At 48.2% G+C, this 19864-nt stretch overlaps 9 protein-coding genes and 2 non-coding genes across 11 annotated transcripts; 4 read left to right on the top strand and 7 right to left on the bottom strand.

The window, feature by feature from the left end:
• Nucleotides 1-29: 29 nt before the first annotated feature.
• AKAW2_t50009S lies at nucleotides 30-127 on the bottom strand. The gene has a single exon. It is a non-coding gene; the product is annotated as a tRNA-Gly (tRNA).
• Nucleotides 128-816: 689 nt separating this feature from the next.
• Nucleotides 817-928, bottom strand: AKAW2_t50008S. The gene has a single exon. It is a non-coding gene; the product is annotated as a tRNA-Leu (tRNA).
• A 2052-nt stretch (nucleotides 929-2980) lies between these two features.
• AKAW2_50725S (ATP-grasp domain-containing protein) lies at nucleotides 2981-3985 on the bottom strand (the record flags this gene model as incomplete). The annotated part of the gene is made up of 1 exon (XM_041690575.1): nucleotides 2981-3985. The coding sequence occupies one exon, from the start codon at nucleotides 3983-3985 to the stop codon at nucleotides 2981-2983; it is 1005 nt and encodes a 334-aa protein (XP_041544146.1).
• Nucleotides 3986-4649: 664 nt separating this feature from the next.
• AKAW2_50724S (GNAT family N-acetyltransferase) lies at nucleotides 4650-5335 on the bottom strand (the record flags this gene model as incomplete). Its single annotated transcript, XM_041690574.1, has 2 exons — nucleotides 4650-4870; nucleotides 4924-5335. 2 exons carry the CDS (start codon nucleotides 5333-5335, stop codon nucleotides 4650-4652), a joined length of 633 nt encoding a protein of 210 aa, XP_041544145.1.
• A 1688-nt stretch (nucleotides 5336-7023) lies between these two features.
• Nucleotides 7024-8331, top strand: AKAW2_50723A (SET domain-containing protein; the record flags this gene model as incomplete). Its single annotated transcript, XM_041690573.1, has 3 exons — nucleotides 7024-7106; nucleotides 7232-8051; nucleotides 8131-8331. 3 exons carry the CDS (start codon nucleotides 7024-7026, stop codon nucleotides 8329-8331), a joined length of 1104 nt encoding a protein of 367 aa, XP_041544144.1.
• A 397-nt stretch (nucleotides 8332-8728) lies between these two features.
• On the top strand, nucleotides 8729-10234 carry AKAW2_50722A (uncharacterized protein; the record flags this gene model as incomplete). The annotated part of the gene is made up of 1 exon (XM_041690572.1): nucleotides 8729-10234. One exon carries the CDS (start codon nucleotides 8729-8731, stop codon nucleotides 10232-10234), a length of 1506 nt encoding a protein of 501 aa, XP_041544143.1.
• A 447-nt stretch (nucleotides 10235-10681) lies between these two features.
• AKAW2_50721S (uncharacterized protein) lies at nucleotides 10682-11260 on the bottom strand (the record flags this gene model as incomplete). The annotated part of the gene is made up of 1 exon (XM_041690571.1): nucleotides 10682-11260. The coding sequence occupies one exon, from the start codon at nucleotides 11258-11260 to the stop codon at nucleotides 10682-10684; it is 579 nt and encodes a 192-aa protein (XP_041544142.1).
• A 402-nt stretch (nucleotides 11261-11662) lies between these two features.
• On the bottom strand, nucleotides 11663-13339 carry AKAW2_50720S (uncharacterized protein; the record flags this gene model as incomplete). The annotated part of the gene is made up of 4 exons (XM_041690570.1): nucleotides 11663-12400; nucleotides 12446-12580; nucleotides 12638-13234; nucleotides 13286-13339. The coding sequence occupies 4 exons, from the start codon at nucleotides 13337-13339 to the stop codon at nucleotides 11663-11665; spliced, it is 1524 nt and encodes a 507-aa protein (XP_041544141.1).
• Nucleotides 13340-14298: 959 nt separating this feature from the next.
• Nucleotides 14299-14910, top strand: ISC1_1 (putative isochorismatase family hydrolase; the record flags this gene model as incomplete). Its single annotated transcript, XM_041690569.1, has 1 exon — nucleotides 14299-14910. One exon carries the CDS (start codon nucleotides 14299-14301, stop codon nucleotides 14908-14910), a length of 612 nt encoding a protein of 203 aa, XP_041544140.1.
• An 878-nt stretch (nucleotides 14911-15788) lies between these two features.
• Nucleotides 15789-16844, top strand: AKAW2_50718A (uncharacterized protein; the record flags this gene model as incomplete). The annotated part of the gene is made up of 1 exon (XM_041690567.1): nucleotides 15789-16844. The coding sequence occupies one exon, from the start codon at nucleotides 15789-15791 to the stop codon at nucleotides 16842-16844; it is 1056 nt and encodes a 351-aa protein (XP_041544139.1).
• A 1159-nt stretch (nucleotides 16845-18003) lies between these two features.
• On the bottom strand, nucleotides 18004-19480 carry AKAW2_50717S (uncharacterized protein; the record flags this gene model as incomplete). Its single annotated transcript, XM_041690566.1, has 4 exons — nucleotides 18004-18180; nucleotides 18241-18662; nucleotides 18724-19120; nucleotides 19187-19480. 4 exons carry the CDS (start codon nucleotides 19478-19480, stop codon nucleotides 18004-18006), a joined length of 1290 nt encoding a protein of 429 aa, XP_041544138.1.
• Between the last annotated feature and the right edge of the window lie 384 nt (nucleotides 19481-19864).

Below are 19864 nucleotides of genomic sequence, written 5' to 3'. Positions count from 1 at the left end.
AGCAGAATGTAAAAAGATATGCTTCAAAATGCGTTAGCTGGGAGTCGAACCCAGGGCCCAACCTTTCGATCTTCGCTATCGCAGGAGATCATGGAAGGGTTGAATGTTACCGTTACACCACTAACGCATGGGGTGAAAAATAAACAGCTCTCTTTGCTTCATAGACAACATAATATTATCTCGTTATCATAATACCCGAAGCCCATGTATGGTGAGGTGCTGCCGATAGCGAGGCGGAGGAAGAGGGAGGTGAGGGAGAATTGTCAATGGTGGATGGTCAGGGTTACGGAGTGGTTGGTGGGTTGAGGGGGATGGTAGAGGAGTTTTGATTGTGAAGGGTGATGTGGTCTATCAATGTTGTGCTGATGTTGGAATGGGATAGCCGGATTCATAAGTTATCAGTAGCAGTAGCAGTAGTAGTGTTCTTGTGGTGCTAGGCTGGTCTGTTCCAATATAACCTAGTATCTTGAACGCTGGATGTCTTCTTGGGTGAGAATTGCTGGCATATTTGATTGCCAATTCATTTGTTGACGTATCTTGCTAGGGTCTGACGTGTTGTATATCACTGGGGAATGAGTGGAAAGGTTATTGTTTATTTCTGGGGCGGAACAAGCTCTATGATATGCTTGTAGTCTGGCGTTTATCTATGAGAAAGTGAAGGAAATTTACTGGAAGGTGGAGATAGGAGGAGAAACGGAGGAAAGGATCAGGGGGGAGAGAATAATAATAATCACTTCCTATATGTAGTGAAGAAACAAAAAATAATCTTAGTTTCATGTGATGACAGTTACCAAATGGTGGCGAAGAAAAAAGAATTGACAAGAGTGGGATTCGAACCCACGCCATCTTACGATGATCAGGAAGCTATAAAGCTGGGTATTAAGGTGGACCTTAACCTGACGCCTTGGACCAACTCGGCCATCTTGCCGTGAATATATAAATTGGCTAGTAAAATATGTTAAATCAAGGAAACTCAATCTGAGTACCCTATTTACTTGGTTCCGTTCAGCTCTCCGGCCAGCACGATACTAGTGTTAACTAACTTCGTGGTTACTATACTATGCTCGTGTGAAGAAGAATCTTGTACGTATGAGAAATATTACAACTACTACAGGAGTAGTAACAGGAATATCGACCACATCGGCATCACTCACAGCATGAACCACCATCATTGTCATGTGCCACCACTTCTGTTTGAATTACGATTAAACAGCAGCAGAAACATACAGTAGAGTATCATACCTCAGACTACACCTCACGCCCCTGTGCGGTAGAAGTAGGCAGTCAACTCCTACTAGTAGTGCTAGTAGCTCTTTCTCCCACCACTGGTATACAAATTTTTGGCACAACAAACAATAGTAGGAGTGTTACAATTCTCCATGTTCGTTACCAATTATCCAAATTAAAATTAGTACTCCGTGGAGCTACCCCCTCTTTTCACCCTTTCCACCCGGGCTTCCGAACAAGCTACAGAGTGCTAGTCTGCTTGGTACCTTTCAAAGCAAACCCCGATCGTGCCAGGGACCTCTAAGTGGTCACGTCCTACCACAGACCCATAAATGGTGGATACCTATTACCTTTTGCCCTACAGGGTACAGATGGTTACTTATTAACGAGCCCATCTTGCCATAACAATTCTTGGAAGGCGGCGATTGGCTGGGGGAGGTCAACTACCAAAGTACTAGTACCACATGACCGGCTGGAGGAAGCTCCACATCTCCTCCAGCCTGGATGATACTACTGGTAGTACTAAGTACCTTCTCTACATACCACTCTTCCGCCATTTGGTATCAATTGGTGCTTCTCGATTTGAACAGTATGGACTAAACCTGGGTAAGGTTAGAATTTGGCTCTTGTCTTTGTAACTGCCAGCATATATTTCGGACCACGGCTTCCGGACACTCTATCCTCTCTCACCATGTCACCGGCGGCGGACCTGAGTGCCCCCTCTCATCTACTGTCATGCCATCGAATCAGACTAGAAGCAGCTAATCTAGTCCTCTCAAACAGGTTTTAACCCATCCCAGGTGTTCCACTAAGACATCGCAACTCACATGCAGCTTCAAATGTGGAGTTGGTAGCCTATCCTTGTACAATACGAATGGTAATGCATATAAGTGTTCTAGATGCTCCGGGCGGAAATACAGATGACGCAAACAGCAGCAGGTCTTCCTGCTTCCGACCAAGCCATGCACGCCCATAGTAGCGGGGCCCAACAAGGCAATTTCTCACCTCCGACTGCTCAGGGAACACAAATGCATGTAAACAGCCTTCACCACTCCATTCATCTGAAAGCTGTTGCGCCACCGGAACTGTTGCCGAGGAAATTCATAGCCTCACGTTATCCCACCTTAGTGATACCGCAGCGTACTTGCATCAGCAACGTAACAAGCCATGCCGTTTTTTTTCCCCTGAATTTTAGATTACCTCTTGTTAGATTTGTGCCTAATGCTGTGACCACCTTGCAGGGTTAAATTACAATCTCGCCCAAGTGTCCTTTAGGATTGAAGATGTTTTCCCCAGGAGTACTCTTCCTGTGAATGCAAGGCACAGGCCAAGATGGTCGTTAAAGAATGAATTTACCCGCCTCTTACTCCACCCTGGAAATACAAAATGTGGTGTAGGCCTTGAACTATTCTGCTGCGAAGCTTTGTCTTTTCTAGTGCTAGCCCGGCCCGGGGGGATTGCGGGCTTCCGGTTTAGGCTACGACCAGTCGACGGATAAAGAAATAAAGCAATTGATCGAAGCTGTGATAGACTGTATTAGTGGTCGTATTTGGCATAAAGGCGGGCAAAAATCTGTGATCGTGAAGGTCTGCTAGGATTTTACTAATGCTGATAGGTAACTCTGACACATTTCTAACACCAACTCTGAACCCAGTGAGAACGTTGCGCTTTCCTTCGATCCACACTACCTTGCAATTATTGTAGCAACCACCTGTCCACACGTAGCGTGCGTCAAATATAAGCAGCTGGGGTTTTATGATGCTTCCAAGAGGAGGGAAAGCATCCCGGTGATTCCTTTTCCGGTCTCGAGCCACAGATGGGGCTCGATGGCTTCGATCTCCATCAAAACGAATGGCCGATCCTCCGTGATGAGACCGTCAATCCGCACGTAGCCAATCTCCCCGGAGCTCACACCCTCCGTGGACTCGTATCCGAAGCGGCGTTGAAGTGAGTTGAAAACATTCTGAACCACTTGGAGACTCTGTAGCTTGATATCGAGGAGGCTTGCTAGCCTAGCGGATCCACCATACTCGTCCTGGACTCGGAAGTCTCCTTTCTGGGGGGATTTGACCATGACATGGGTGAGATGAGGACCCACGAAGACGAATGAATACTCTCCCGTTGAGATTGCAGGTTCGAATTTCTGAATCAGCAAAGAACTCCGGAGACCCCCAACGGTGCAAAGCTCGAGGAAGGTCAAGTCATCCGCTGAAAGTGCTGATGTGTTCGTGATCCGCCGGGTTAGCGTGGAGGATGCAGATATCGATGGTTTCAGGACCACAGACCCCGACGGAAGGAATTCATGCACCAGGGCTTTCAATTCAGTTACACTGTACTTCCGAGGATCCACGATTTTGGTCTTAGGAATAATGAAGCCTTCCTGCTCCATATCCAGCAAGTACCGTTTGTCCGCATTCCACCGGACAAGTTTTGTGTTGTTGATGATGCGAGGAATGTTGGACAGAGGGGCATCTGGCAGGCTCCACACCAACTTTTCCGCTTTGTCAAGAAAGGCGAAAAACTTTTTGGGATGTTTATAGTACTCATTGCACCAAAGGAAGGTGACCACGTCGAACTGACTGAGCACTGTCACGATATCCTCATCCATCCAGCATTTGAGCGTGACCTGGGCTCCTTTCTCCAATAGGAGACCGGGCAAATCGTAGTTTTGATAAAATGGCCATTCTGCCCTTATCGTATGGGGCTGTTGCGTGGTGAGGAACAAAATCCTTTGCGGGGTCTCAAGGATTGGACGCATTGCGATGAAATTATATTTATGAGAAGGATAGGAAATTAAATGAAGTCTCCAGATTGTAGGCTAATAAGAATGCTATGATATGTGTCTTCAAACAGTCGGTCTTGCAACAAAGCGGTGCTTTAATACTTGGTCTTCTTTCATGGATCTGAATGCCCGCTTCCTGATCCCTTCCTCCTCTGCTAATGGGGCGTATGCAGCCAGGGATAACTCTGCTTGGTTACATTATTTAATGACAGCGTCCCTCGACGACGCCATATCTGTCTTGTTTCACACAATTAGTACATACATGCATGGTGGCGGCATGTAGGAGCACGACTTGCGTCGGAGTTGCCGCTTTGTCTGCAACTCAAACCCCGAGTCCAGTGGAATCAAGGACAAGGTCTTGGTTTCATTGACTAACAGATCTTACAACTCTTACTATCAGATTATAGGTAGTAGCAAATCATTGACGGGCAAGAGTGGTATACCATAGACACGCTCAACAGGAGGAATTTTACCCCGCGACAGCAGGTTTTGCGTTCAATTCAGTAGACCAAGCCTATATGCTGGCTGATACTTGCAGTTTGTCTCCCGCCTTCCATCAGGTCATTTAAATCCTATATAGAGCATATAGCAACCAATTACAACACTTTCTACTATAGAGGAACCGCGAAAACATATCACTTCACACTTCCTTAGTTCTTGGCTCTCTCACCATGGAAGCGAGCCCGCAAGCCATACTTTGAACCACGAAACCGAAACGCTCGTAGATTGGCTTTCCGGCTTCACTCGAGTCAATGTAGATTAAAGCATTCTCTTGATCTGCTACCTGACATCCCCATTCGAGAAGTAACCGCGCTGCTCCCATGCGTCGGTAGTCGGTATGCGTCGCGAGCATATCAAGGTCTGCAGGTAGATCAGATCCTCATTCCGTAAGAACTACTGCTTTCAGAACTTACAGAAGTTTTTACTGGAGCTTCCAACTAGGCGATCCCGAACCTCCTCCAATCGTTGAAAGTATTCCTCGTTATGACGGGCATCCATATCCGGGTGCCAGGGGGGAAACCGGGGGCCACGCTCCTTGGAAGTCTCAAGAGACCATTTGGCATAAGCGGCAATACGCCCGGTCTGGCTGTCAATTACCTTGAGGTACTTCTCGCGTGGCTTGTTTAGCATGTCGTAGCGAATGGCTGACTCCCACCACTGCCGTACTCCTGGAGTGTCAGGCCAAATAGCAAGCAGGGAGGGAATGCTGAAGGCATTGTACCACAGCTGTATCAGCTCCGGCACGTCCTCGACTCTTGCCAATTCGAGTTTGAGCGGTGGATCTGGTGTCAGAGTACCGGTGACTGTGGTGACTGTGGTTGCCATAGCGGGGGATAAACTATCAGAAAAAGATCCGGGCTGCTTGTGCAATGAGCGGTTCATTGGGCCTTCGCAATTGTGATATGGAAAAATATTCAACTGTCAAACGCCACCAAAGCACGAATTGCTCAAAGGCCACATGACAACGGAAAGAGAGAGAATCACCCGTACCCAATTTCACTAATGTCGATCGATCGATCCCATCTAGCCGCCATAACCGGTTTGCTTATATTAATAGTGACCGCCATTATACTTTCCTAGGATTTTCCCGAAACATTATTCTGCACCGCCTTAATTAAGCAAGAGACCAACTAGGGCCTATAACGGAATCTGGACCGCCAACCCCTCACCATCTATGGGGCCCCGAGCTCGGCCCGCTGGTGGATCCCGCCGAGTCATGTAGCATTGCAGCTAGAACCGGCCAGTGAAAGCTCTCCTCGCAAGCCCAGGCACCACTTTAGATGCACTCATCCAAAGATTGCTTTAATGAGTGGCGACCAGCAGAGATTGGAGCAGTTGCTAGGCATTGCAACATGGAGCCCCCTGAGCACGTCGCTGTGCCGGCCTACTGATGGTCCCTATTTCAAACCCCGAGTGGCAATGCATGAGCTTACCATTTGACAATGCAGGTTCAATATAGCAGGCCAGCTACGGGGAACCTGGAAATTATCCCTCGGCCCATCAAAAGGTCTGGAAATATGTAACCCCGACGACTCACCAGCGTTGTCGTGGCACCCTCCCATGTAGGCGTCTATGGAAAACTTTGGGGCCTGCTATGTAGCCCGCAAAATGGGAGACATCTATCTTTATTCCTCCATGGGAAGGACCCATCTGCGCTATGGTGTGGCTCTCAAGAGCTCGACTTGAGCTTTTCGAAAGCTCTACAAGCCCGATCGGACATCTCAACCATACCAATGTTCTATGCCAAGGAAGAATGAGGAAAGAAAGCAGAACTCCTTGGATGACTGAACAACCGCAAAATCGGTGGCTGTGATCGAAATGAGGCAGTTTATTTGCCAACACGCTATAATCGATTCTTCGTCTTTTCCATAGGCTACCATCCACCTAAATGAGGGGTGATGCAATGAGGTTACATCGAAAGCAGATCAGCCAGCATCATCGTGCTGAAGCAAAGATTGTAATAGGTTAACATCCCAGCTCGTTCTGTCGTAGCAAACAGCACAATTCCAAGATACAGTCAACAGATCCCGAAATACATGCATATGGACCTTGCCCCAGGTTGAAATAGCGAAATAATGCCAAACGATTCGCCAGTCAGACACGGAGGCCTGAATTTGGCCGTTGCGCGAAATGCATACGGACAAATGGTCGAGAACAGAAATTCTCCGAGTCTCAAACCCCGAAGTCTTTCGTATGATAATCAAAGGTATTTCTCTGTAAAGCAAAATGTGGCGAATAACTAATAACGACAGAGAGCATGCACGCCAATGACGGTAATAACTCGCTCGCATGATTGATGCAGAATCTAGATTGCATGTTCTACTTGCCTAGCTGATACTGTGAAGTAGGTTCTGATGGCTGATGACGCCAGAGAAAAGAATCCTTTCTGGGTGTAAGAAGAGGCTATAAATAGTGCTTCCTGACCGGTTCAATCAACGCTCATTATCAGGATATCGGATCACGATCTCTCAGAAACGATCGAACCTCTTAGCTCTTCTATTCTGCGATTCAATATGCCTACCATCGGTCAAGTTTACCAGCTTTCCAAGACTGAAGAAGATTCTTCAAAGATTGGCACTGCGTTCGGAGATATCAGGTATGTCTTATGTATTTTCCTGTATCCTCCTGAGGACTAGCTGTATGATGCGGACAGCCATCATGGTTGGATCCCTCTCTTCATATTGCACCACAACTGGTTGTAAGCCATACTGACCTCTACAGCATTCTAGGCGAAAAGGTCCGCAAGACCCAGTTTGCCAACCCGTTGACTCAGGCCATCCTGTTTCTCCATCCACACTTGACCCAAACATACAACCCCCTCAAAGGCCGAACACTGAGCACCAATGGTCCTATTCGCGCCGGAGAGCTCCTCATGGCCGACCTTCCCTATGCCGTGTTGCCAACCGTGGCGGTTGGGGATAGCGACCACTCCATTTGCAGCAACCTGGGCTGCAGTCGACGCGTTTCCCGGCATGCAGCAAATAGTGTTACATGCGAGACTGGCTGCTCGCTCGAGATCTGGTGGTGTAACGAGTCTTGTAAAGATGAAGACCAGGCTCGTCACGACTTCGAGTGCGCCTGGCTGAAGAAGTACAGCCCTGTTCTCCGCCAGGAACTCGGCGATCACGATTATTACATGCTTTGGATCGTCATCCGACTTCTTGCAGCCCGGTACCTCGAGCTTCAAGGCACAGCGCCAACCAACGTCCACCAGCAACTCACATTCCAAGATCGCTTCGTTAGCGGCTGGAAAGGCGTCCAGCTCCTCCGAAGCAACCGTGACTCCTGGCCCACATCCCAGCTTCAACACTGGACCACCCTAGCGGAAAAATATCTGCTACAGTCTTCACTCCTCCCGGAAACCCTCGACCTCGATACCCTCATCGACCTGATCTGCGCCGAGGAAACCAACGTTTTCGAACTTTGCCCTGGCCCGACGGAGATCATCCCACACCAATCTCCGGGCGTCAAGCGCGGCACGCAATACGGCCTAGCTGTGTTTCTGCGTATCACGCTCGCAAATCATTCTTGCGCGCCCAATGTAAGCACACATCCCACTTCCCGCCCAACTGCGTGTTCCCAAGTTGACCTGTCGCTCGCTAACATAACCCACCACGTAGGTGACACACCAAGCCGATGACCGTGGTCGAATGATGGTGACTGCACTACGGGACATCGCGCCAGGCGAGGAGTGTTGTACCTCCTACTTTGACCTGTCTGAATACGTTGACCTGCAGGCACGTCGGAAGAAAACCCAGGAGTTGTTCACATTCACGTGTACGTGCCCGAGGTGTTTGCAGGAGGAACGGGCCCAGGCTTAGTATGTGATCGATGTTATTGGAGACAGGAAACTCCTCATGCAGGTAGGGTGCGTTTTGTGATACGTCGTTTTTGCGGGCTTAAATTTGGCTTGCCTCTGATTTGCTCAGTGGCGGTACTCCGTAGAGCATGTGTGCCCCGTGCTCGTGCGGGATTTGAGACACCACGTTTAGCAGAGAACTCGTTGTATCTCGTTGCCTCTGGTATATTGAACTAGTAGCACCTAGAAATAAATTACGGAGAAGAGTAGTCAATGACTTGCGCATGATTGTAGACTCGTGGGTGACACATGTGGTGAGGTGGGATTCTGGAGGACATAAAATGGCTCAGCCCACCCCTCTCTTTGCAGTGTAGTCAGCTCGCTCGTATTCGACTTTTTGTAGTATACCTACCGTCGCGATGTCGTTCCTCCGCTCTGCCTTACCCTTCCTCGGGCAAACCACAGTCCGCAAATTTCTCGGCCAACAACAGCCCTTATACACCTCATTTCACCAAATACGACAATATTCCCCCTCCATAGATCACCAAGTCACCGCCACAAGATCCACAATCGCCCAAATCCTCCACCACATCGACTCTCAGCGTACTGCAGCACAGTACCTCTCTCACTTTACCAACTCCCAGTCTCCTACCCAGCAGCCCTTCGCTGTGATCAAGGTCGGAGGTGCGATACTTGAGACGCACCTCCAAACCCTCGCATCAAGTCTCGCCTTCTTCAGCCGCATGGGCCTCTACCCCGTTATCGTACACGGTGCCGGACCTCAACTTAACAAGATCCTCGAGGATGCAGGCGTGAAACCACACTTTGAGGAGGGAATCCGTGTGACAGATGGCAAAACCCTAGCTCTTGCTCGGAAACTCTTCCTCGAGGAGAACCTTAAATTGGTTCAAGCGCTCGAGGAAATCGGGGTTGAGGCGCGGCCGATCACAGCGGGTGTTTTCCAGGCTGAGAACCTCGATCAGGAGAGATATGGTCTCGTCGGACGGATAACGAAGGTGGAGACTGCGCCGATTGTTTCGGCGATAAGAGCGTCTTGTCTGCCAATTCTTACGTCTATGGCCGAGACAAAAGATGGGCAGGTGCTTAATGTGAATGCAGACCTTGCGGCTAGTGAGCTGGCAACGGCGTTGAAGCCGAAAAAGGTGGTTTACCTTGCTGAGAAGGGGGGCTTAGTGCATGGGGTGACAGGGAAGAGGATTGAGAGGATTAATCTCAGCGAGGAGTTTGAGGACCTCATGGCACAGGAGTGGGTGAAGTATGGGACGAGGTTGAAGATTCGTGCCGTGGAGGAACTTTTGCGGGGGTTACCGGGTACGTCTAGTGTGTCGATTGTCCATCCCGTGGATTTGCAGCGGGAGGTTTTTGCGGCCTCCGGTGCAGGGACATTGATTGAGCGTGGAACGAGGATCTATAGTACTACTTCTGCGGAATCTAGGGATGAGGAGAGGTTGGTACATGCTTTGGCACGGCAGGGAGCTGGGGACGACGAGGTGAGGTTTTGTGTGAATGAGATGCGGAGGAATCGTCCGCTTAAAATGTATTTCAGCGATCCGTCATCTTTGAGTCCGTTGGCCGTCGTCGCATTTGCCTCTGGTGGCGCGCCGCATTTGATTACGTTCCCGAGTGGGATCAGGGGTGCGGGTGCTGTTGCTGATGATATGTTTGCTCGGATCACGAAAGACTTTCCCCAGTTGGTGTGGAATGTTCGTGATGATGATGACAGACTTGAGTGGTTTTCGGCACGCGCAACGGGGAGGTTTCAGCATGGAGGTTGGGTTATGCTTTGGTACGGGTTAAATCAGCAGGAGGCTAGGCAGTTGATATTGGGGTTCCAGGATGGTTATGAGAGGGATGGAGTTGGGTTGGAAACGGCTGATATTCAGGGAATCGCTGCTCAAGCATGATGGTGTTCTCCATCATTCATTATGGACCTTAGGCTGGATTGAAGATATTTGCTGCTGGCCATGTTAGTTGTGTTTCAGCACTTGGTACCAGCTTTCCGTAAAGAAGTTATGATACTCAATTGGAAGATACTTCCCAATTTGTATCGCATAGGAGAGTCCTTATCGTAGCATCGGGTAATTACTAAATCTCTCAATGATGAGCTAGCTAATAGGACAGTTGATTGGCCTTTACAATGCTTATAGTTTCTCCTCAAAAAGCCAAAGCTGTGTGTGTCTTATTGAAATGGAAGCAATTTGTAGTAAGAATTTAAGCCAGGCAAAGACATTACTGCCGAAGGTATTTCTGAAGCGAACATTTCTGCATAAGGGGATGCTAACGTACAAAGTTGTTGGCAAATGTGATGATACGCCTCCCCAGCCATAATCACACCACACGCCTGCGAACAATCACTCTAAAGCGTCCGCCCCGGAGGCATACATTCTCGTCCAATCTCTCGCAGCCATCTCAAACATCGCCCGATTATCCAAAAACATGCTCCCCGCGTCCTCATTCGCAAAGCCATACACAACATTACCACCTTCCACCCCCATCCCCGGATCCCCCAACATAGCAGAAAGTGACAGCAGAACGGTCCGCACAGAAAGTGCCTGACTCCACTCATCTTGCAAAATATTCAAACAGACTTCCCCGTACGGACCAATGTTCGGATGCCAGATCTTCGTCATGAACATGCATACCGGCGGTAGATCGGGATACAATGGTGGGATGCGGATGTGGATATGGAAAAGGCCTCCTTCGTAAAGACTGCCAACCGGACCGGCTATCGTGCCGATGATGTCGAAGAGGTGGTCGGGGCTGACGGGGCGGAATGAGATGAAATTGCATTGTGGTGATGCTGGGCCGTTTTTGGTGGCGGCGAGATATTCAGCTCGGATACGGCGGAGGGAGTAGCATGGGATGGGTGTAGTGAGGTAGGTTAGGGCGGTCGTAATAGAGAGGTGGTTTTGGTGGTGGATGATGTCCATTTTGGGGTGTTTGGTGGGGTTTCTGTTTGATTGTTTGATAGTTTGACGTTTAAGGAGTTTGTGTGTCTTGAAGTTGCAGTTTCTTTGGATTCCTAGCTATTTGATTTCCTCGTGGTGATAATTGCCCACTCTTATGAAGATAGACTCTGGATGTAGGAGGGTATGCATGGCTGGTGTGAGTAATTTACATCCCCGCGGTAGGGATTTGTATTTGCCACGGGCGTCCAGTGAATCATCAGTCGAGATCGAAGACTTTTTTGTTCTTTTATTCATTCACCTGCAACATCTTCCCTTAGTTATCCACTTCCAGTCTGTGAATGTAAATCACAGATACTGCAATTGCATGTTACTGTATTAACTATGTAATCACGTACCCATCAGTTCTGCCAATCACCTGTTTGATTATCTAGCCCATCTGTGAAGGAAAGAGTTCTTTTCGAATATCAATATTGGAAAAGATTGAAGTCCCTTGAGAACTAGCCGCTCGACAATTCTCTTCAAGGTGGGTAATTGCGCGTTGTGCTGATTACCATTCATTGTGGCTACCGCGTAGGCCACCTGAAGAGGCAGGATTGTGGAAGCAGGACCGAAGAGTTTCATTTCCCCCTGGAGAAGATACTCCATACTTTCGCATATCTGCCTCATGAGTGTCTCTGAACTTATTTGAACACTCTCAATGTGTTGTTCCTTCAAGATCCTCAGGTATTCAAAGCTCGGCTGTGGGAGAGACGACGCAAGACGCTCCATCTCGCAGAGACATATGATGCGAAACGCCCAGATATAGGTGATTGCGTTGGCCATAGTAATACTAGGAAACCACATACATGGGATTTCTTCTGCATCCTGATCTCGGTACCAGTAAAGGGGAGACGTCGCATTGTTAAATTCAGATGCCTCCCACTCATTTAACCTGTTCAACAAGTCTTCAAAACATTTCAATATGCGTATAGACTCGCATTGGTTTTGATTCGAAGTACCTGGACCAGATAAGTTATCCAATGTATGTAAAATAGTTGGAAGCGCAGCGGCCTGACTAAGAAGGCTTTGCATTGGGGATGGGCTAAGTATTGCAAAAGGGGTCGTCTTCCAGTTATCCGACCCCAGGAAAGATGGAGTTCGGCATTGGATTGCGTTTATCATCTACAAGCGTTAGAAACACCCCGGAAACAGGGATGTATTACTCACCAATAAAGGGCGGAAGCCGATAAATAACCTGTGGGCAACTCCGGTTTGATAACGCTGGGGTCCATTTGCCTGAAGGATTTGTGCCACAGCATCTATATGCATATTTAAACCTTCACTTGGACCAGGAAACATAACCTAACTCTTCATAAGCAAAGCGCCCCCTAGAAGTAGATAATTTGAAGCAGGACGGACCTCTGCCAAGCTGAGGCACATTATTGATGCCAGTAGCTCTCGATCTGATGATATATTCGCCGTGCTGAGCTCTTTCCGCATCAGCTTGAGTGCGTTAAGGTAGTTGCGCGTGCTGTCGACACCTGAGACTCTTCCTGGGAACCCCCGGGACATGATTGAGGTGGATAAAGCTTTCGAGGCAGCGAGAATGATATTAGAATCAGTGTTTTCGCTCAGACTGGGAAGAACTTCGACCCATGAGCCACATATGCGAGGCCGTGGCTCATTAGAGATAATGCCAGGGAGCTCTAACTCTTCGTCGGGCACATAGCTCCTTATGATGAAGTCAACCTGCTCGGCACGATGCAAGTTGTAGCCTGCTTCTGAAGTTGGAAGCAAATGAGTTTCTTCCAACGGTCGAAAAGCAATGTTCGATAAGGATGATTCATGTTCTGCAGTGTCTCGGGGGCTGTGATCCCGATTTGATAGGTTCGATGGTGATCTTCTACTCCGGGCGGGTTGTGATTGGCTCTGTACGAAGGACCAGTTCACTGGGTACCCTGGACATTGGCGGCCTGTTAGTAGACACTGACTACACTCAGGTGCCTTTCCGTCGCACTATGCATGAAATGAGATTCGTTCTTCGGAGTAGAATGGTAACCTACATACACCAAGTTTCCTCGATCTGCAGTTTTGGCAAACGGACCGTTGCTTGACCCTCATGGCAAGCTACACCAGCAATAAACGTTGATCCTAACTATCCCATCCAAACCCATAGGATGCAACTAGTTGGCTCAGATTACTCGTGAATGCAGGCTAGACCCAAACTAATAGTGGGGACAGTATGCAGGTCGATGATGCTTGATTCGGGCGAATGCAACACCTGAACACTCCAGCATTGCGTGCATTTGGGTGTCAAGGATATGTCAGCTATTACATAAGTTGTGTTTAACATTCGGCCTATCCTATGAAGGACGGTGGCTGGTAGATAATTAGTATACAACGCCTTTACACTTGATCAATAATGGTAACTGAAATTTTGCAGAAACAATTTGTATCGATATGTGTTTATTTTCGGGTATCATACAGACGGCACAGGAGCCCAGGCTATCAAGTAGCCATGCAAACATTTCTCAGATCTATCGACGGAATACTACGAGAGATTATTGCAGCAAGTAGCACAATTCAATAGAATCCCGAGCGCTGATAATTCAACAAGGTGCATCAGCAGGCTCTCAACATTGATTATTTCTCATGACTCACATCCATATTTCCGACCGACATCATTGACAGAAAACATCGAGGATGCATCTGCAGGAGGAATTCTACAAAGTAGAATCCGCTGACCCAGTGCGTTTGGTCTAACCTAAAACGGAAGTATATTCCGCCAAGAAATCGAGACGAAGAATAGCATGGCCTTATTCGCCACTTTCAGCCCCTACGCCATTCGAGTCGGTCATGGCTCCAAATGAGACATCATTCTCATCTAGGTACCCCACCTCTCGAAGTGCGAAATACTGAGTAATATAATAGGCGTCTTTGTCTATAAGTAGGTTTGTTTGTCTGTTCACATCCCTCCTCTTTCCGTCTCACACATCAGACAAGATATCCTACTCTTCACAAGACTAGCATTACTCGTCAACCAATACTTTCTATCCACCACCCTGTTACCATTCTTCACAATGTCTTCTTCCTCCCCAGCAAAATCTCTCCGCCAACTTCTTGGTGCTCCTCCATCAACCGCTTCAGTCCAAGACTCCACTCTGATCATCATCGACGCTCAAAATGAGTACGCTTGCGGCCACCTCCAGATCGAGGGCGTCTCTGACAGCCGCAAAGTAATTTCAGACCTTTTGACCAAGTACCGCACCAACGGTACTCACAACGGCAGCAACATCGTCCACGTTGTTCACCAGACCCCACCAGGCGCACCCGTCTTCACACCGGGCACACACCTAGAAAATGAGTTCGACGAACTCACTCCTGTGTATGGGGAGAAAGTTATCAGCAAGAACTTCCCTAGTTCTTTCGCCCAGACGGAATTGCACGAGTACTTGAGCAGTCTCGGAGCTGTTGGGAAGAAGATCGTGCTGGTCGGCTATATGGCGCACGTGTGTGTCTCTACGACTGCCAGGGCTGGCAATGAACTTGGTTATGAGGTTGTAGTCGTGCGTGATGCGGTGGGCGATCGGAATATTCCTGGAGTGGAGGCTGCAACTTTGAAGGATGTGGCGTTGAGTGAGCTGGAGGATGCTTTCGCGACGGTTGTCTCTGCTCGTGATATTACTGCCTAGAGCATTATGCTAGTTGCGTACACTACATTCGACTATGTGCTTTGTCTCATACTGAACCTTCTCTTTTCTACATATACATCATGATTCTAATATAGATACGGCATGAATATGAAGGACAGCGTGGACGCAGAAATTGTTATTAATACATGTGAAGTTGAGAGGGGCATTAAAACTGATAGATGGTAAATTGTTGAACAATCACATAGAATCTAGACCGCAGTAAATGAAAGCCAACAAACAATTATGCTTATTAGCTAGATACTTATACTCATTGAATGACTGCCACTTTTGTCGTTTGGGTGTAATATGCGCAAAGCATGCAGTGAGGCTCGAGCAGAATTCAAACCAGGGACAGCTTGGTGGAAGTAGTTGGCTTTATATGATGAAAGCGTTTATCTCAAATGCGTGTGACTGAAGTTCGAAGAGCAGGTGCTGATCGAGTAAAATTACGTCTGGATGTAAGGATTTTATTCTACAACAGAAGTCACCCCACCTTGGTATTAGTCGATCTCTGCTGGGCTTTATGATTCATCGTCATAGCATTTTGCCAAATACTCGTCATCGTATGTGTCAATCTGATTCTGACCAGTGCGCACGCGGGAGACACGAATGCGTAAGCACTAGTACGCTACGATCGACGCTGACAATAAGCATTAATAATGCACACAAGGCTCTCATTTCATGGCTAACAGGATAAGTAGGCCAGTCTCTTCCCTCACATTTGTCTCGCCGCGACCACCGAGAAGTATCACCCCGCAGCTTCATCCTCATCTCCCTGTGACCGTGAATATATTATATGTATCCCTCCATCCCCAAGAGATCCCAACGAAAAGCCGACTTCTTTATATAAACATCACAAAGACACATCCACTCCAGCAATGCCCACCACTCGCTACTTCGCCCAAGCTCCCCCCTTCCCCGCTGACACGCCGACCATCGACCTCCCCATTCTCTCATTTTCGGAGCTACGATCCGGCAACCCAACCGAAGGAGAGATGTTGTTTGCCGCCTGCCGCGAATGGGGATTCTTCCTAATTAACTTACACGACTGCGCAGAAGGCAGGACCCTCCTCCACGATGCAGAAACCATGTTTGATCTCGACATCGAGCTCTTTTCCCTCGACCAGACAACACTCGACCAATACGCTTACAACGCGCCCAAAGACCTTACAGGCTATAAGCGCATGGGGGCACTCAAAACCGACGACGGCAAGCTCGACCACATGTACGTCTACAACATTAACCAGGACGATATCCTGGGTAATCGTGCTCCCCGAACCAATGCACCCCCGATCGAGGCACAGCGCCCCCAGATCCAAAATTTCATCCGCCACGCTTCATCAACTTTAGATGTGATTCTTAAAACGCTGGATGACCATCTCGGTCTCGAACGCGGTACACTGAGCAAACTCAGTCCCCTAGATCAGGAGTCCGAGACCTCTGTCCGCTTACTATGCAGTCCTCCCCACGCATCCAGTGAAGCGAATCAAGATCGCATCTCGTTAGGCGGACACACAGATATTGGGACAACGACGCTGCTATTCCAGGTTATTGGAGGTCTGCAGATCCTCCCTGCGGGGCTCGAGAATAAGATGGAGAATTGGCGTTTTGTTCGACCCGTGCCGGGCTGTGCGCTGGTCAATATTGGTGATACTCTGGTAGAGTGGACCGGTCAGCTGCTACGGAGCTCCTTGCATAGGGTCCTAGCTGCACCTGGAGAACAGGCATTCGAGTCGAGACGGAGTGTGGCGTATTTGGTCAGGCCGGCGAAGTCAGCATCCATGCGGAGAATCCGTGGAGGGAAGATACCGGTGCTGACTGAGGGAGAAGAGGAGGAGACGAGGTCAGTGGACGAGTGGGCAGCTTGGAGGTCGAAACAGGTTATGTTGGGGCTGTTGAAGCCGCAGACGAAAGGAGGGGTAGTTCCTGTCTAGGGGTACGTATACAGGTTTCGTCGGGTAGAGAGCACAGCACAGCATACCCCACTCGCCAGACCCCTTCGAATGCACAAGTGAGACCTGGTGGTCACCCACCCATGCATTAATCTCCCGGCATGTGGCTTGTGTGCGGTCAATACGCGGGTGGGTGCCTCTAAACCGGCGCCGTCGGCGCAAGGGACTATCTAGAGGCAGTGGCTTACGTCATAGCCTATGGCTTCATACGGACGTTGAACTTGATTATGAGTGAAATAATAGTAGTTACACCCTTCTGGACTGAGATCTGTCATTCTCGGAAGGTGCCAGGGTGGCAATGGCACATCTTACTAGTAGTGTGGGGCTAGATGAATATAAACTGTTATCGTTGCCCCTAGCCCTACGATTATTTGGAAAGGGCTACTTCACATCCCCTATGCGCCATTTTGCTGGACCAGATGAAATATCTGCAAGGGACCGTTTACGCTGTTAGTACATAGTTTGTAAAATAGATACATGCGATGTCACGTTCAACGGTGGAAGACCCTAAAGGGGACTCTAATGCGATGACCTTCATGGTTGACAGCCATCCCAAGCCACTAAGCTACTCTGGAGACTCAGAACCGAATACACTCCATTCTCCCCTACAATTTACTCGAAACATAAGATTTTATGGCTCGAATATTAATCCCCAACACTGCTGCTACACCGACTCGCATGACTCGGATCGACTCGCCTCAATTGCGTTAAGGTGTACAGAACCTTAGAGAAAGCGTCAGGGGGCCAGGTGACCGACACCCTTGCAGCCTGCAGTGACGTAATGGTAGAACCTCACCAGGGACAGGGAAGTGATCCTAGGGTTTGATACATATATAATACCGAAAAATTGTTCATATTAAGAATATTGTTTGTCTAGGGGGCTGTCCCTTGTGTGACTGTGTCAATATATTTGTATAAATTTCGTTATATAATTAATACCCAGGCTGCTATATAGAGTATTACTTTATACTTGTTCTACTATATACCTTGAATACTTGATATTACCACCCTCTTTTGCTGCATTATTTTGCTTACGGTAAGGTAGAATAATGCTGGACAGGTGATCGGTACAACGTACAAGCCAGGCTCGTATAACTGTCACTCTGGACGCTTCTATGTAAACTAGTATATTTTGAACTCGTCACGGATTCTTCGTCGACTGCTTCTCAAATACAGTGCTTGTTTCCTCCAAGCTTTTCTGTGAAGTTTCTGGCAGCCAGACAATGCCCCATACAAGACCTATTGATGCAACAGCAAAGAAGAACCAAAATGTCCCCTTGGGCTGTAAAGCATCATCAAGCATCATACTTGGTAGGGCCTGGGTATCGATTAGCCTCGTCAACAACAGCTCAATTATAGCGAAATGTAGTAAGCTTACCTTCACCAGTGCGAACTTATTGGCATAATGAACACACATGAGGAGACTTGTCCCCAGTGTACGAACTTCTGAAGGAAGGATTTCAGCATTTATCAGATATTGGATGCAATTCCATCCGAAAGCATAGCCGACTCCTGTAACGTATAGAGCAGCCACGGAACCGGCAGCTGCTCTAAGCGCATTGCTGGAGTCTGGCTTGCCAGCTGCATCCCAAGCTGTCATGAAGATTGCAATATAGAGCAAAGCGAGGAGCTGAAGTACTATTCCTCCTAACAGGGTACGTTTTCTTCCAAAGCGATCAACGAAGAAGAATGCGCTAATAAGCGCAGAGACCAGTTTTACTACTCCAAAAATAGCTGTTTTGAACAGTTTTTCGGACTTCCCGGTCACATTCAACAGCGCAAAGAACTTAGGTGCGTAAGCTATGCCACTGATGTCAGCCTTATGCTTAGAGGAGTAAGGGGATAGAAGTAATGAACCCACTTGTGATAGCATTTGTTCCGGACCATTGACTGAGAAGTTGCGCAGACAAAAGAAACATCCATCGATGGAGATTGGCTCTTGCAAAAAGTGCTTTCCATTGCCTTAAAAAGGGCCACTTGGACTTGCCCGTGGTTTTCTTTGAGGAAACCTCACGCTTGATACTTTGTACCTCTTCAATAATACGGGGATCCTCTGGGCTAAAGCCCCGCAGCTTAGCAAGAGTTATTGTAGCCCTTGATACGTGACCACTGTAGATCAAATATCTAGGGCTCTCAACGCAGCCGATTGAAAAAAGTAGTAACACCCCGGCCACCATGATATGGATGCTTTCTGGTAGTATCCATTGCGTGTTGCTATCGCCGGATATATGAAGCGAGGCTCCCCAACCGGAAAAGTACTATGTCCATCAAAATATGGAATTAGCGAACGAATATTCCTCCGTTGATTTCAGACACTGACATACCCCGATTAAAACACCGACATATTCCGATGACGCATAGAGACCGACCAATAGACCTCGAGAAGCCGTGGGTGCCACCTCGGCGAGGTAAATTGGTCCAACAACACCAGCCTGGCCGACACCCATACCCATGATAAACCGACCAGCAATGAGTTGACCCATATTGCCAGCCGATGTAATGAAAACAACCACGCCGATGACCCAAAGCAGGCATAACTGCCGCATGGTCCATAGTGGGCCAATCCAGTGCGTTGAGAAAAAAGCTAAAAGGCCCCCAGGCAAGCTGCCAAGGTGCATCATGGAAGTGACATTGGCTAACCTGCTTGCTCTTGCTGCAGCACTAAGATAACTTGCATGAAGCTGATATTCCTTGATGAAAGAGGGCAGGTCAACAACCGTTGCGATAATACTTTCATCCAAACCCTTGGCTGAGCCCAAGAGGCCGAAGGCTACTGAAGCGCAGATAATGTGAATATTGAAGTATTTCATGGTTATAATAGTCCATGGAATATTATAATGCTTAATAGGTCTCAACTATGGCGAAACCAATTTTTATAAATGTTTTGGACGCGACCTCTGAACTCACCTCTATCGTGCTAAGTCGGCAGTGACCCCAAGGTCCTCATTCATTAAGCCACTAAGAAGCCTGACAGGTCCTCGTTGATAACGAAGTTTCATACC

Source organism: Aspergillus luchuensis, chromosome 5, assembly GCF_016861625.1.
Source record: "Aspergillus luchuensis IFO 4308 DNA, chromosome 5, nearly complete sequence".
In the NCBI taxonomy this organism is placed as follows: Eukaryota; Fungi; Ascomycota; class Eurotiomycetes; order Eurotiales; family Aspergillaceae; genus Aspergillus; species Aspergillus luchuensis.
Note: the sequence above shows the minus strand (reverse complement) of the source record. Positions and strands in the feature narration are given on the sequence as shown.